Here is a 16,303-nt window from a genome sequence, read left to right on the forward strand (position 1 = left end):
ATTTTCATTTATGGATAAATTATCCCTTTAAAGGAATAGTTCACCCAAAAATTAGAATAAGCTGAAAATGTGCTCACCCTCAGGCCATCCAAGATGTAGATAAGTTTGTTTCTTCATCAGAACAGATTTGTAGAAATGTAGCATTAGATCACTTGCTCACCAGTGGATCCTCTGCAGTGAATGGGTGCCATCAGAATGACGTCCAAATAGCTGATAAAAACATCACAACAGGGGTGGACTTACCCATTAGGCAAAGGTAGTCGACCGCCTTGGGCCCCCAAAAGCCAAGGGCCCCCTAAAATGCTTTTTTCATATAGGATATGCGCATTAAGCGCGGACACGCGAACGTTTGCTGTTTACGGTGTTTATTAGTACGACACCCGTCCGAGTCTGTGGCGCCTGCAGGTGTACGGCTGTACGCTCTGTGAGTACCACGAGCGCTCAGACTGACCTGAGATTTGCCCCACAAACATTTCAGCAGTTATTATAGTCCTGTGTAAATTATAATCGGGCCTTCCATCAATTATAGTGATGGAAAAAAATGACTTGCCATCTCCTAATTGGATGTACCTTTAGAGAGAAATGCACGGATTACGTAATGAAAGAGTTTATTTTATTAGGAGTCTATTTTCGATTTGAATTTTATGAGCAAATATGACTGCGTATTTTAAGTTGTTTCCACTGTTAGAAAAAACTGCAAGTGATAGCACTTGCGCCTCCGTGTCCTGCAGAGCTTCAGCTTCCACTCTCCGTTTAAACTAACATTGTGATATGCTTGAACTGTTTTATATATAGATTTTATTTTAGGCAAGTCCTGATGATTTGAGAAGGCTAAATTGATCAAACATAGGCTATAGGCTATGATCAATTCACTGTCTGCCGCTGGCCGTTACTTAAAAAAAAACTAAAACTTACATTTAACAAGTAAAAATTACTCCAGACGTTTTTCTAAATTTACTTTATAAAAAAACGAAACGAAATATAATCACTTTTCCATTACATACAAAACTGAACTATTTTAATAGCTGAATCAGTAGTATAGGCCTAAGCTTTTTTGGGAAAAGGGGAAAAAAGACGGGCTAGGGCCTATATTCAGTTTTATTTTAATTTGTAGTTAAAACAACTAAAAATAAATGTATTTTCAAGTTTAGAATTAGACAGCCTTTGCACACAGGCTTAGCTGGTAACTCATCAGCGGACTTTCCTCATCAATATAGGCTATATTTTTTCACACTTTTTTCATTCTATATTTCTGACGTTCCAAAAGCGCCTCCTACTAGCAGAGAATGAATGTTCATTTTCAATAATCCAGTCTGTAGTTTTTGTTCAGATCAATGCGAAAATCCACCCACATAACCCCGTTTTAAATTAATATAATAATTTATACTTCTGGCTCACCCCTGGTTTAAACGCTCAATTGTGAGGTTCATCATTTTATAATTTATTATATTTTTGTGAAAACCTGTATCTCAACTGTAAATCAGTTGCTATTTCGTGGTCTACAACATGAAAGAAAGTACATTATAACAAATGTAGAAACATTGGACACAACTATGGGGCACCATTGTGCAGCAGCAAGCATCACAACAAAAAAGGAACCTCAAGGTTGATCTAGGAAAATGTGTGGAAATGTATAGGGCCCCATTCCTATATTTTGCCTGGGGCCCCCAATTCACTAAATCCGCCCCTGCATCACAATAAACCATAAGTAATCCACACCACTCCAGTCCATCAGCTGTGCATTTATAAGAAAAAACACTGTTCCAGCTAAAATATGAGTTCTCTATCCATAATATTCCTTTTTTTCCCAGTAGAAAACGTCAGTTCAAAATATGCACAGATGCACATAGTTTACAAGTGAAAAAATAACCGTTCTAAAGAAATATTTGGGTGGATTTTGATGTGAGAGGACAACAGAAGATGGGCTTTATCACTGGAGGAAGATTTATTATGTATTAAGGACTGGTATTTTGCCTAGAAGTGACATTTTAAAGTTAAAACATTTTAATGATGGATTTGTTTCTTACAAACATGCAGCTTTTTGCTTCACAAGACATTAGCTGATGGACTGGAGTGGTGTGGATTACTTGTGGATTATTGTGATGTTTTTATCAGCTGTTTGGACTCGGGATTCTGACGGCACCCATTCACTGCAGAGGATCCATTGGTGAGCAAGTGATATAATGCTACATTTCTACAAATCTGTTCCACTGAAGAAACAAACTCATCTACATCTTGGATGGCCTGAGTGTGAGTACATTTTCAGCTAATTTTCATTGTTGGATGAACTGTTTCTTTAAGACATTCTGAGTTCTGAGTCTGAATGACCACCATAGCTGGACCACCCTCATCTGAGCAGTCCTGTATAATGTAATCACTGATACTCATTAGAGCCACCAGCCTCCTGACCTGCATCTCTTGGCTGCGTTTCATCGTTTTCATTACTGCTCCCAGGTGTCCAGTGGCTGCTGTCCTTGTTTTCTATAAGCTGAGCTCTGGAAAACGAGACAATAATGGCTTTTTCTGTGTCCCTGTGTAACACGGAGAACAGCAGACAACAGCACATTCTCAGATTGCATGAGATCTTTGATTTGTGCTATGTGTGTGTGTGTGTGTGTACCTGGTATTTATCATGTTATGGGGACCAAATGTCCCCACAAGGATAGTAATACTAGTCAATTTTGACCTTGTGGGGACATTTTTGAGGTCCCCATGAGGAAACAAGCTTATAAATCATACAGAATGAGTTTTTTTGAGAAAGTAAAAATGCACAAAGTTTCCTGTAAGGGGTAGGTTTAGGTGTAGGGTTGGTGTAGGGCAATAGCACATACAGTTTGTACAGTATAAAAACCATTACGCCTGTGGAATGTCCCCATAAAACATGGAAACACAACATGTGTGTGTGTGTGTGTGTGTGTGTGTGTTACTGAGATCCAGACCTCTTTGCTGTTGGTCCTTTTAGGGCTTTGTGCCCAGCCATGCCAAAGTATCTGTGCGTTCAGGGGTGGTGAGGCTGAACCGTGTGGAGCTGAGTCAAGCAGACAAGAAAAAACAGCTATGAAACTAAGGAAGAGAGGAAGAGAAAATGAGAGAGAATGACATATACTGTTTGTGGAAATCCACTGCCTCATGCAGCTTTACATCAGTGCAGTAAATAGCCAAATAAATCTAAAATCGTCATGTCTCATGGCTTTAATTTGACTGTCTCTTGTTATAAATCATTTAATTTTTGCCCTGGAGCTAATATTGTTAGTCAATATTTCTTTCAACAAAAACATAATTTATCATTATTGTCATAATTTAGTTTTGCATGACAATTTTCCACCCACTCTTTGACCCTGAAGTTAAAATGAGCCATTTTTTGCTGCTGTGCCTTCACACTTTTGTACAAACACTGAATAACATTTCTTACTCATGGCTTGCAGGTTTATTGAATATGCATTTAGTGCACTTCAAATCTTAGTGTATAAAAAAAAAAAAAACTCTAGTAGCTCTTACGTCTTTAATAATAGTATTAAAGACATAAAAGGCAACTTAAATGCATAAGAGAGTTTACTTTCATGACGATGTTTCTTAACACACTTAAGTAGACTTTTAATAAGTGAACTTTGCAATAATGTCAAACTAAAATGTTTATTTTTACGTATATTTTAAATTATTATGTTTAATAATCTTGTCATGCTTTAAAATGCACTTATTTTAATGTGTTGACTAACGTACTTAAGTAGTTGATTATAAAGTAAGCACTTGATCACAATTGTAACTGTAGTGTGTTATTCGAAATTATTTCAAGTTAATATATTTTAAATGTGCTAAATTGAAACGTCATCATTACAAATGTATAATTACAAATATATTTAAATACATGACATACAATTTTCAATAGAAAGGACATTTAAGTATTTCAGTTTACGATAAATGCTTGTCAGTACATTCAGCAGCACACTTAAGTCATATTTTAAAGACAAAAGAAGTAATTATGAAAATACATATTAAGATGTACTTAATTCCTACTAAGTGGGTCAAAAAACACTTTTTAAGTCATTGTGTTTAATATTAAGTTCAACTAATATATTTTAAATTGCAGTTTACATGCAAATAAATGCCTGAAAACATTACATTCAGTTCACACTTAATTATGTTCTTTTAAAGTATATTATTTTCATACTAAGTACACTTTTTTTAAGAAGCATGCTAAAGTCTACTTCTTTTTTCACAAGGGTTAATCAGTTTTGTAGCCTCAAAATCAAGCAAAGTTTTATTTTTCATTATCAGACCCCTATCATTTAATTTGGTCTTTATAAGTTAAGATGATCAAATGCAGAACTGTGAAATGACTGTGAGCTCTAAGCTGCTATTTTGTTAAATCAACAGTCATTAAGCAGCTAAACAGCGTCTGTGTTTCAGCTCAGCGTGTCAGTGGCAGTGGTCTGTTATCTCCACATCTCTCCTCTCCTGCTTTATCTCGGAGTCTCTGTTGGACAGCGTTGAGCCTCAGACCTCACGTAGGCAGAGCAGAGCAGCGGATCACTCTTCACCCTCACACAGACCTGAAAGAAGACTGCACTGTTTATCAAGATTAGTGACAAAGGCCAGATGGATGCACAGAACACCAAAGCATCCACTGCAAATATGACTGTATTTAAAGTCTATATTAAAATCGACGGTGAAGCACATGGAAAACAAGATATTTATAGATAATATTCTGGTATGTTTGTCATGCCAAACAAACAAACAAATAATAATGAAATTATAAATACATTTAAAAGAATAATTTTTATAAATGAAATGAAATTAATTTAATGCAAAAAAGTTACATATATATATATAAAAGGAAAAAAATACCCTGCATTTTCACGGGTTTTGGTGTAAACTGGAAAACTTGCTTGAATCAATGTTATTTTAGAATCATTGAGATACTATAGTTTTTTATATTTTGAACTGGTTTATATTTATATTTTTTGTTTTTATGTTATAAATGTCTATATATCGTTTTTATTAATTTGTTTAATTTTTAGTTATTTTAAAGTTTAAATAATTAAATGAACAACCAATCTCCGCACACCTGACGGCAATTGATAGGTGCGTAGGAGAAAAGACCAAAAAGATCAAAACTAAAGGATAAAGAAAACAAATCCCGCACACTGTCAATTAGTGCAAAAAGTATCCAAAAATGTTTAATAACAACGTTTTGGTGGCATGACATTCATCAGGTATCTTCAAACATGAAATTACAAGCTAAACCACATTTAAAAAGAAATCATGACCAATCTCTGCAAAGGATTTAATTTTTTTTATTATTAATTATTTAAATTTTTTTTATGTTGATTATGTACCCAGTGTGGGTTATTACTAAGCGATGGTCCTTTGCAGAGATTGGTCATGATTTCTTTTTAAATGTGGTTTAGCTTGTAATTTCATGTTTGAATACCTGATGAAGGTCATGCGACCGAAACGTTGTTATTAAACATTTTTGGATACTTTTTGCACTAATTGACAGTGTGCGGGATTTGTTTTCTTTATCCTAAAGTTTAAATAATTCAAAGTGAGAAATGTTTCTATGGCAACTAACTGCAATAACATTATATTCGTTTAATTTCATTCCTTTTTTTAATTCTAGTAAAGAACATGTTTTTAATGATTTTAGTTTTACGTGATTATAATAACCCTGGCATATTGTGTTGAAAACTATTTAGTTTAACTGTATTGTAGATTTATTTAGCTTTGTCTGTTTCCATGACCATTTATGCCCTATGAAGTGCAGACACTACATCCAGGCGTACACAGACTGTCCCAGAGGATTGTGGGACATGCTGCACTGGAGAAGGAGGCTTGGCGGGTGGCACGTAGCTGCAGTATTTTTACTCCCCACTGACAGGAGGACAAACAAGGCTGGGCATATTTGGTCTTCACTCCCTTTCTTCGGTCCCAGAGGGATCTGTACTGCAGACCCCGGCCCACACAGAGACCCGAGGCCATTTCAGAAGACTGCTGCCCTGGTAAACCCACATAACAGTGTTGTTAGTGTTTGAATGTTTCAGTTGCGGTTCATTTCAGCGGGTGGGAAATAAAAAGAATGAAAATATTCAGCATAGTGATTCTGATGTAGTCCAGGAAATGAAGTGAAACACTTGTTATGGTGATAAAAGCATTGGTTTATACCATTAGCTGTTGAATCCATTCAATAGGAAACAATTTGAAAGGTTTGTTTTGTTTCAGTCTAAACATGTCATGTTATGCCATTCAAATGTGGCCCAAAAATGTCTGTAGAAGATGTTCACAGTTAATGCACTCAGCATGTTTTGTTTGCAGATGCAACCTAGTCTGATATTTTGATTCCTACCGAAACTGTAAAAAAAAAATATATATATCTATATATGTAAATTTTTAAAAAATTAAAAGTTGTGAAAAAATGTCATGTTATGCCATTCAAATGTGGCCCAAAAATGTCTGTAGAAGATGTTCACAGTTAATGCACTCAGCATGTTTTGTTTGCAGATGCAACCTAGTCTGATATTTTGATTCCTACCGAAACTGTAAAAAAAAAATATATATATATATATATATAAATTTTTAAAAAATTCAAAGTTGTGAACAAAACAAAGTAAAATATTTTGGTTGTTCTACTTCAAAATTTAACTTCTATTTTAATGTGTTACTTGCCGTTTCTTTGTAATTATTTATGGAATTTACTTGCAATTTCTGAGTCAAAGTAAATTCCACAGCAATTTTATTATTATTGTTATTATTATTATTTCCAGTGTAATGCAGTGAAATGCATACCGCATATTTTTAGTGTGGAAATACTTTTGGGACAGCTCTACTTGTAATATCTGTGGAGTTGTTTGCCATTTTGAACAGGTCTGCGAAAAATAAAACATAAATAAAAATTAAATCTTCATGCACTCAGATGTTCTTTCTTGATGCCCTTCTTCTGGCCAAAATGTGTTGCTTTGGAGATAAAGCTGTCATTTGATGCTGCTGCTTTATGAAAAATTTAAAAAAGAAGGACCAGAATAGAAGAGGAAAATATGAAAAAGCCCTGACAAACATGCGGCTCTCTAAACCACAAATGTCAAAACATGTCAAAAGGCCTTTACTTTAAAAAAAAAAAATAATAATAATAATAATAATACTGTGCAGTGTGCACCACTGTATAGTTTCAGATAATATTACTTTTTTCATATATGCTACTGTTCAAAAGTTGTTGTTGTTGTTTTATCTCTCATGCTAACCATGGCTGCATTTATTTGATCAAAAGAAATAAACAAACAAAAAAACAATGATATCGTTAAATATTATTTCAATTTAAATTAACTGTTGTCTATTGTAATATGTTTTGTTATGTAATTTATTTTTGTGCATCATTACTCCAGTCGTCAGTGTCACATGATTCATTCTAATATGATTATTTGAGGATCAAGAAACATTTATTATTGCCATCAATGTCAAATTCAGTTGTGCTGCTTAATATGTGGGAAAAGTGATCATTTGTTCATGCTTTTTGATGAATAAATGGTTCAGGGAACAGTATTTATTTGAAAGAGAAATCTTTTTAAACTTTATAAATGTATTTACTGTCACTTTAATACATTGCCACTGAATATACATTTTAATTTTCTTTGTAAAAAGAAAATCTTACTGACCCCAAACTTTTGAATGGTAGTGTACCTCATACACAACCTTATGTATATTAACTGCACAAACTACATTATATAAACCATAAACATGACATGTTGTCCTTTCCAAGATGTTCATACTGTGTCTGTATCTAGATAGGCTGAATGTGGCAAGGATTCATGTCTATGCACTTCACCTCACGCTCCCTTTGTCATTCAGAGTTTTGCACAATGCTGTCCTGATAAAGCCACAGCACTGTTATCTTCTGCATTGAGATGATGACAGAATGTCAATCGCGAGCTGTGCCTCCCCTCTCCTCCCGTATCCCATAAGCCCCGCAGCTCGTATCCGGTTCATATGGCAGCACAGGACATGAGGGCCGATCCTAATCACCACACACATCTGATAGGATTGTGTGCATAATAAAGACACATGATTCATACAATGAAACACTTTCTGTATGAATCAGCTGTCCACAAAAGATAAACCACAGACCTCAGGGTGGATTATTGTTCAGAAAGGATAGATAATATGACCTTATAGTACAATGTACAGTGTGTGATGGGGAAGTGTATCATCTAAAATGATCTCTAGAAGGTTTTACTAATGGGAAGGACAGGAAAAAAAGTAGTTAAACAATATTTAATTTTCGGAAAGCTTATTTATTCAGCTTTGAGGTGATGTATAAATCTCCATTTCGAAAAATGGACCCTTATGACTGGTTTTGTGGTCCAAGGTCACAATTTTGCTTGCTTTGTAGCTTTAAGTCTGTGCTATTTTATTTCAATCACTGTCAAAAACATCTTTTTCATTTCAGTTTGCAACAGTCAGTAGTCTGTATTTTTTAGGTAGGCAATGATGTGATTGGTCTGGAGCTCAAACTTGAGCTTATGTAAGGAGTTCAGAGACAATCAGTTGTCTATTAACACAGTATTAAGCTCAGCTTGGCACAGACTCATGAAAAGACATGCACTGTTGGGACGCGCCAAACATTACTCATCCTCTCTCTATCTCTTTCAAAAGTGGTGTGGTTCCTGGTATAATGTTACTGTCTGCAGCACCGTGTGTGTCCAGATCTTTGTTGGTGGAGTCCAAACGTCTGAGACCACACTGAAAAGTACTGATCTCAGACCTGGACCCCATTGCCACAAAGCCATTTAATATCTCCATGACTAATACATTTTGGGAGCCTAATAAAGAAGAAGAAGTTTATGTTCCAGTAAAAAGAGAGTTGCTTGGTAAGAAAGGCTGTCGAATGAGATATAAAGAGAGCGAGAGGGAGTTGAGAAAGCCTCTGCTGTGGGTGACCCATTCCCATCCTGCTCATCATTTATGTCATTCACTTCCTACTGAAAACATTCGAGATTAATACAAAGCCCAACAGGCACGTGTAACTACAGCATTTCCTATTATTACTCCAAAAATGGCCTCTCTTGAGAATCAGTTGTCCAATATCGCAAACACTCTACTAGCAAACATGTACTAGATAATTAAAAGTGATTTTGATCCTGACCGAGAGAAGAGATAGGGTTGGGGGTAATGCAAACAAATGCACCCATGTGGGAGTGACACAGAGCATCTGAATCAGTGTGATGTGATGTAACTGTAATGAGAGAGTAGGAGGAGGACAGACCCCCACCGCAGCTCATTCACCGCAGGAGACTATGTGCTCTCAATCTGTGCTATTAAACACAAACAGTACAAATAACCACAGGGTCCATGCATAAGCACGTAATTCTTAAACACGTTAAACATTAGTATGTTTTTCTAAATCCTTTTTTTTTTTACTTTTAATTACTAATAACCTTCGTTCAGGACAGTGTTTTGCAATTTATGAATTTATGAATGCAGGCTTGCCTTCCAGTGGCTTTGCATCGCATGCACACTTCATGCCGGAAGTAGTAGGTTATCCAGGTACTTTTGGCCTACTCTTTTATGAGTACTGTGAATTTGGACATACTTCTTTTGTCACATTCTGTTTTTCACCTTCTATAATAGTGGGGAAGTATGCAAATTCAAATGCAGCCATCGTTATCTATCTTAAAGGGTTACTCCACCCCAAAATGAACATTTTGTCATTAATCACTTACCCACATGTCGTTCCAAACCCGTAAAAGCTTAGTTTGTCTTCGGAACACAATTTAAGATATTTTAGATGAAAACCGGGAGGCTTGTGACTGTCCCATAGACTGCCAAGTAAATAACGCCACCACAAAGTCGTTGTTACGAGTGGGAAACTCTAAATTTTCTTTAAGCCCCGAGTTTCCGAGTTGGGGGCGTGTCAATGAGAAACATGGCGGAATCGATGGATGCAACGTCTGTGGTTGACGGTAAATTTTTGTTTAAATTGATAGTTTAGTTGTCCTATAAAGATTGCCAAAGTAAAACATAAATCACAATACTTATAGGTATTAAGCAGTGACATTGTCAGGCTTTTTATTTACAAAAAATAAGCTTTTTGAATCTGGCAGGATTGTAATATAACAATTAATAACAAGTTTTAATGCAATACAGATTAAAGTGGCTTCATAAATTACTTTTTAAAAATATTAAAAACGCAAAACACACCTGATGCGAATTCTTTGCTCTTCATTTTCTATAAGCAGAGTTAACAGACCCTGTTGTATTTTCTTGTAATTTATTAAAAGAAGGTACACCGCCATCTTGTGCGTAAGTACGAACGTCCCAGGAGGACTTGAACGCAGCATACACTCTTCTGCGTCAGCCACGACACAAGAATACGTTTTCTACATGTATTTACGCTTTGATTTGAATAAAAACAGCGCATCCTTGTGGCACGGCTGACACAGAATAGCGTACGCTGCTTGCGTTAAGCGGATATTCTCCACGGCGCTACGGTGATGTGGAGATGAATTGTTGAATAAAGTCGTTATTTTTCATTTTTCATAGTTATTTTTGGTGAATTGTATTAGCCTAAAGCTAAGGTCAGTTTGCAAATATCATTATATTATTATGATATTATATGGAACCCTCAACAATTAAAAACAAAAACATATTGTCCCTCATTTTTAATTCATAGATAATAAGTGAGATTTAAATTATATTTTATTATATTTATTATATATATTTATTTATTATATACACTGAGCTAGGATTTTATTTTAGAAATCTGGTCACCTTAACAGAAAGATGCCGACAAGTAAATGTAGAGTTGTGTTTCCCTCTAGTGGTGAGATGCGGCACAGCAAGACGACTGCAAGCACATGAGTGATTCCACACCAGAACAGAACAGATGAATCATTGGGAGGCTGCAAATAATAGCCTTGATTCTTGACAGAAAGTTCAAGAAGTTTCTAATTTGCTGACGTTGTATACAATGAGTGAGCTCCTAATTAATGCACATGGGATATGAGGAAAAATCAGAGTAGAGAATAAAATTCAAGGCATTTTTTATTTTAAAAGTTAGATTCACAGCTCCATCATGTCACCATTCAGTAACCCCAGTGATGCATAGCATTAACATTCAATAAGTTTCCAAATATGGTTATGTTACATAAAACTCTATAGGTCATGTATACATACATTTAAAAAAAAAAAATCTGCATTATAGCACTGTCAGTGATGTAGTTTTGATTCAGTTATGAGATAAATTAAGCAAATATCAGTTGATAACATACATCACTTCTTAATCGTTAGTTAATCCTTATCACTTCTTAAAAAAACCTTTTTGGTTGGTAATTTATTAATCACGGCAAAAAATTTAAAGTACTAGTTTTGAAATGAGTTTGGTAACAAATTACAGAAGTTCACAACTCCAGAAAAACAAGAAACAGCTTTAAACATGGATATAGATTTTAAAATATCTATTGTGTGTATATATATATTTTTGCTGTGACATTTTGAATCTTGTAAAGCTATATTATTATTACTAAAATACAATTATTTTAATTGTAATGTACATTTGTAAAGGTCACATATTTGTTGTATTAGATTTCATTTATGCAGATTTTCCATTGATTTTGGGGTGAAATGTAACCCTGACATTTCTTAATGGGATTCACCATCAGGAGAAAATTATGATTATGAAAGTAAGTTTACAAGTAGTTCTGTGCTGAATTGCAAGAGCACTTGAACACCCCCATTCTGAAAACTACAACATTATATGGGGTAACATGAGAGGAATAACTTAAAATGTGGCCAGACTAGGACATTTTCAGACTTAAAAAAAAAAAAAAAAAACACACAATCACACTTGCACAATTACATTTGCAGAAAGCACATACTTTTTCCTCAAAATGAGCCTAGAATGCAAAATAATAAGAGATAGGCCTATTAAGGCCTACAGACTGAAATTACTGTTAAACAGGGCTTTTTGTTTGTTTTTAATCAGATCAGGTCAGGTAAATTAAACTGGAATGAAGGACAAACATTCTCCTTTCCACTATCTACACAAGCTGAAGAGAGGTTCTCTTCAGAAATAAAGCCACAGGACAGGTAGTTCTGCCCTGTGACTCAGGGCTTGAGTTTGAGCCAGGGGTGAACTATAGTGAGGATGGACAGGATAGAGGACGTGAGGCCGCAGGCCCCCACAAAGCCCGAGCCCGTGGGGTACAGGCCCAGCCGGTCCAGCGGGATGAAGACGTCACACAGGTTCTTCAGCAGGTCCAGGAGCAGCGGAGGGTTGTTGCGCAGCACCGTGATCAGGAGCTGGAACTGCTTGTTGAGTCTGGCTGAGATCATGGGGAGGGGCGGCAGAGGAGACAGCGCTGAGGAGGGCGACGGGGTCAGGATCAAATTTTTACAATTTTGTAATCAGAACTCAACAGTATCCCTGTACAATAACGTTTGATTAGCAAATTTGACACAAAAAAATGCTTTATGTTCAATAAAAAGTTATAGTTTAAGATACAGCTTATGAAAAAAAAACACACACATATATATATATACCGAGCCCGTGGGGTACAGGCCCAGCCGGTCCAGCGGGATGAAGACGTCACACAGGTTCTTCAGCAGGTCCAGGAGCAGCGGAGGGTTGTTGCGCAGCACCGTGATCAGGAGCTGGAACTGCTTGTTGAGTCTGGCTGAGATCATGGGGAGGGGCGGCAGAGGAGACAGCGCTGAGGAGGGCGACGGGGTCAGAGGGAACTCTCCTCCGTTCTCTGGGCTCGGCGTGAGGGGAGACGGACTGGAGGTAAAGCTTTTAGCTGAACTGCTGCGGGACTCTCTCTCCATTAGCAGACGGATTTCATACGCGTCTCGCGTTAGATTGAGGATGAGTGCGAACAAGTAGTATCTGTTTACAGGAAGTGAGAGAAAGTCGGGTTATTAAATTGTGAATTGCATGCTGTGCTCAAAATATTACAAATAAATGCAACCATCTCCATATATTGTTAGTAAATCATTTTGATATCTTTGACATTTAATATTTTGGCTAATATATATATATATATATATATATATATATATATATTAGCCAAAATATTAAATGTCAAAGATGTGTATTTACGGAGTAATCCACCATTTTGTAGAGGAGAGTCAAAATGATCATTTTCACCTGAGATTCAGAGCCGAATTACAGATAAAATAATAACGACTTCAGGAAGATGGCAGCATTATGATGTTATTTTTACACAAAGCTTGGTAAGTCTATTAGTAAAATCTGTTGACTTCTGCGAAGAAAACAAATGAATCTAGAACTCACCTAAACGACCTCTGGCTCCATTTGTTTTGGTCCAGTTCAGGCAGCAGTCCCGTTTTGCCGGCCCACAGTACGTTATCACAGGCAAAATACATGGCTCTGTTCAAATGGGCCACAGTGATGCAGAGCCGCAGCACACAGTCTGACAGATGCATGGTGCGTTTGGCTGCTTCCAGAGCCTCAGCCGAGTTCCCCAACCGCATCACTGACACAAAACACACAGGCAGGCAGACTCAATCAATCAATCAACATAAACACATCCTGGGACTGTAAAGAGATTAGGCATCAGGAGTCACTTAATGGAACCACGTCACTAATTAATATTAGTAATAAGAGGTACAATCAGTCTAAATTAACCCTCAGAGACTCAAGCTATGTATTTGCTATGTTACTGTCATGATATTTTATAACATGCATTTAGGAACCATTAGTTATAAAAATTAAAAAAAAGTTCCTTTAGGCAAAACTTGCATTGGGGTATAATATGGGGGAAACTGCCAGTAAGGACACATGATAGAGCCATGAAAAGATTAGAAATTTCAGTAGAGTATAAAGACTGCAATAAATATTCATATCAAAGCATATTGTAAGATTAATGCATTCATTTTAATACCACTTAATTAAAACACATGTTGTCATATAAATAAGAAAATACTGGTGAAAAAGCTGAAAAAAACTGGAATGATGTTTGTAGCATTCATTGAATTAGCTTCACTGTGAGAACAATAGTCCAGTGTTGCGTTCTTTAAAAATACTCTCAAATTTTATTAATGTTTTTTAATGTTCAAAGGTTAAAGGAACAGTCTTTCACAAAACAAAATAGGCTAATTTTCCAACTCCCCTGGAGTTAAACAGTTGAGTTTTACCGTTTTCGAATCCATTCAGCCGATCTCCGGGTCTGGCGGTAGCACTTTTAGCTGTAGCTTAGCATAGATCATTGAATCTGATTAGACCGTTAGCATCTCGCTCAAAAATGACCAAAGAGTTTGGCCGATATGGCTAGGAACTATACTCTCATTCCGGCGTAATAATCAAGGAACTTTGCTGCCGTACCATGGGTGCAGCAGGCGCAATGATATTACGCAGCGCCTGGAAATAGCCCCCAGCACACTCCCTGTGCAAGCAGGTGGTAACGTTGTTTATGTTGACGGAAGTTAGCCTATTTTCAGGCGCTGCGAAATATCATTTTCTGTCGGACTTAGTACACGATGTAACTACAGAAGAGTCAAGTTTTGAATAAGAAAAATATAGAAACTCTTTGGTCATTTTTGAGCGAGATGCTAACGGTCTAATCAGATTCAATGATCTATGCTAAGCTACAGCTAAAAGTGCTACCGCCAGAATTTATCAACGAAATGATGTTTCATATCGTTCGGAATCGATAATTATTGACATTTTTTATAACCTTTTTTAAAACAATGAGCAATAGAATTTTTTTTAAAAATTTAACCACTGTAAAATGCAAAAATATAATGCAATTTTTTCCCATTGGAACTTATAATATAAAAAATAAATGTCAAAGTGTCAGCTGCTGCTATGCAGAATTTTTACCCATTTTCAGTGAAAAGCAAGTATTGTTTAACTGCTGTGTGCATATGTTGCAATTCTGCTACGCTCCGTCTCTGAGGTTTAATTATATTACTACTTATATTTTTCTGCAAAACCTGCGTTGGACTTTCTCTTCTGAAAATGTACGATTGCTCTGCTTTAAATTGCAATTCAGTAAATCACTCTCCTGCCATTCCCAGTTCAGCATCCTGTTAATTCAAATTGTAACGCATAAATCAAAAGGGAGTTTGTAGTGCCCAACCCTGATTCTCCTGACCACTGACTTCAGCAGGAGATCGTAAACGTACATTTTCTGGTCAGGCTCGTGTGAGCTTCCAGCTGTTTGATGGTGTTCAGCAGCTCTGCTCTCGCTCCTCCCTTCTGCAGCGTGTAACCCAGCAGTGTGCAGGCGTACTGGGCAGCCCTGCTCAAACACAATCAATGAATGAAAATCAGCATTCACATTACACGGCTCCAATAAGCATCAGAACACTTACACAGCCATTCAAAAGTTTGGGATCAGTACGATTTATAATGTTTTATAAAGAAGTCTCTTCTGCTCATCAAGGCAACATTTACTTGATCAGAAATACAGAAAAAACAGTAATATTGAGAAATTGTTGCATGCATCAACTCACAAAAACACACTATATCATGGCATCAGCGCTCAAATGCCTGGTTACTTAAACATATGCTGGTTCTTTCCCAGTAAACGTTGCTTTAATAACTAGATAATCCCTTATAATATGATTACACATATTGAAGTATTTAAGGTGTTAATTTTGACATGGTACTGACTGGATTTCATATCCATAAACAATATTCACATGGTACTCAGAGGCACTTTAATAAATACTAACTATGGCCTAAAACGTGATTGATACTGTACTTAATACTACTAATTGTAAAGTAGCTGAAAACAAAAACGGTATCAATGAGCACAACTTCCAATGCAGCACTCGCGAGTCTCTAGATAGGCTGCAAACCTCCTGCTGTCACGGAAACTAACTAGTGAGCATGCACTGCACTGAGCGAGTGTTTGTTTACCTGAACACGCGCTCTTTGGCTTGACTCTGCGCGCTGAATCTCACCCACGACTCCATCATCACACACTCTCCGGGCCTGTGCGTCCTTTATGCGCCTCTTCGCTCAGATTCACGGCCAGACACACGTTAAACAAGCTCACCGTGAAGGTCCTTTATGTTGTCAGAGAATACGCACTTCTGTCTGTAGTCTGGTGCTGGAATTATGTGGCATACTTGCTCTGTTGCACTTGATGTTTTTGTCGCTCTGACACTTTAATCCGCGTACGGCATCCGAAGAGGGACACGCCCGCGTGTTCGCGTTTGAATAAACTTTGTCTTTGTATAACAGTGAATCACGTTTTGACTGATGTGTTTCATTTGTAATGAGAATGCACAAAAATAACCGAATATTGTCAGTTTGTTTTGTAAGAGACTATATAACTTTAAAATG

At 36.6% G+C, this 16,303-nt stretch overlaps 1 protein-coding gene across 1 annotated transcript; it reads right to left on the reverse strand.

The window, feature by feature from the left end:
- Positions 1–11,454: 11,454 nt before the first annotated feature.
- On the reverse strand, positions 11,455–16,153 carry pex11b (peroxisomal biogenesis factor 11 beta). The gene is made up of 5 exons (XM_016563114.1): positions 15,875–16,153; positions 15,136–15,251; positions 13,283–13,484; positions 12,541–12,874; positions 11,455–12,189 (listed from the first exon to the last, which is right to left on the reverse strand). Exons 1-5 carry the CDS (start codon positions 15,931–15,933, stop codon positions 12,094–12,096), a joined length of 807 nt encoding a protein of 268 aa, XP_016418600.1. The 5' UTR covers positions 15,934–16,153; the 3' UTR covers positions 11,455–12,093.
- Positions 16,154–16,303: the final 150 nt, after the last annotated feature.

Source organism: Sinocyclocheilus rhinocerous, unplaced genomic scaffold (genome assembly GCF_001515625.1).
Source record: "Sinocyclocheilus rhinocerous isolate Xijiao unplaced genomic scaffold, SAMN03320098_v1.1 scaffold1281, whole genome shotgun sequence".
In the NCBI taxonomy this organism is placed as follows: Eukaryota; Metazoa; Chordata; class Actinopteri; order Cypriniformes; family Cyprinidae; genus Sinocyclocheilus; species Sinocyclocheilus rhinocerous.

Excerpts from the sequence above, each read along its gene's own strand:
- pex11b (XM_016563114.1), bottom strand. The coding sequence starts at position 15,933 with ATGATGGAGTCGTGGGTGAGATTCAGCGCGCAGAGTCAAGCCAAAGAG. Across the intron at positions 13,485-15,135 it reads CACGAGCCTGACCAGAAAAT|TGATGCGGTTGGGGAACTCG; the intron begins GTACGTTTACGA and ends GTTTTGTGTCAG. Across the intron at positions 12,190-12,540 it reads TGGACCGGCTGGGCCTGTAC|CCCACGGGCTCGGGCTTTGT; the intron begins CCCACGGGCTCG and ends CTGGGCCTGTAC.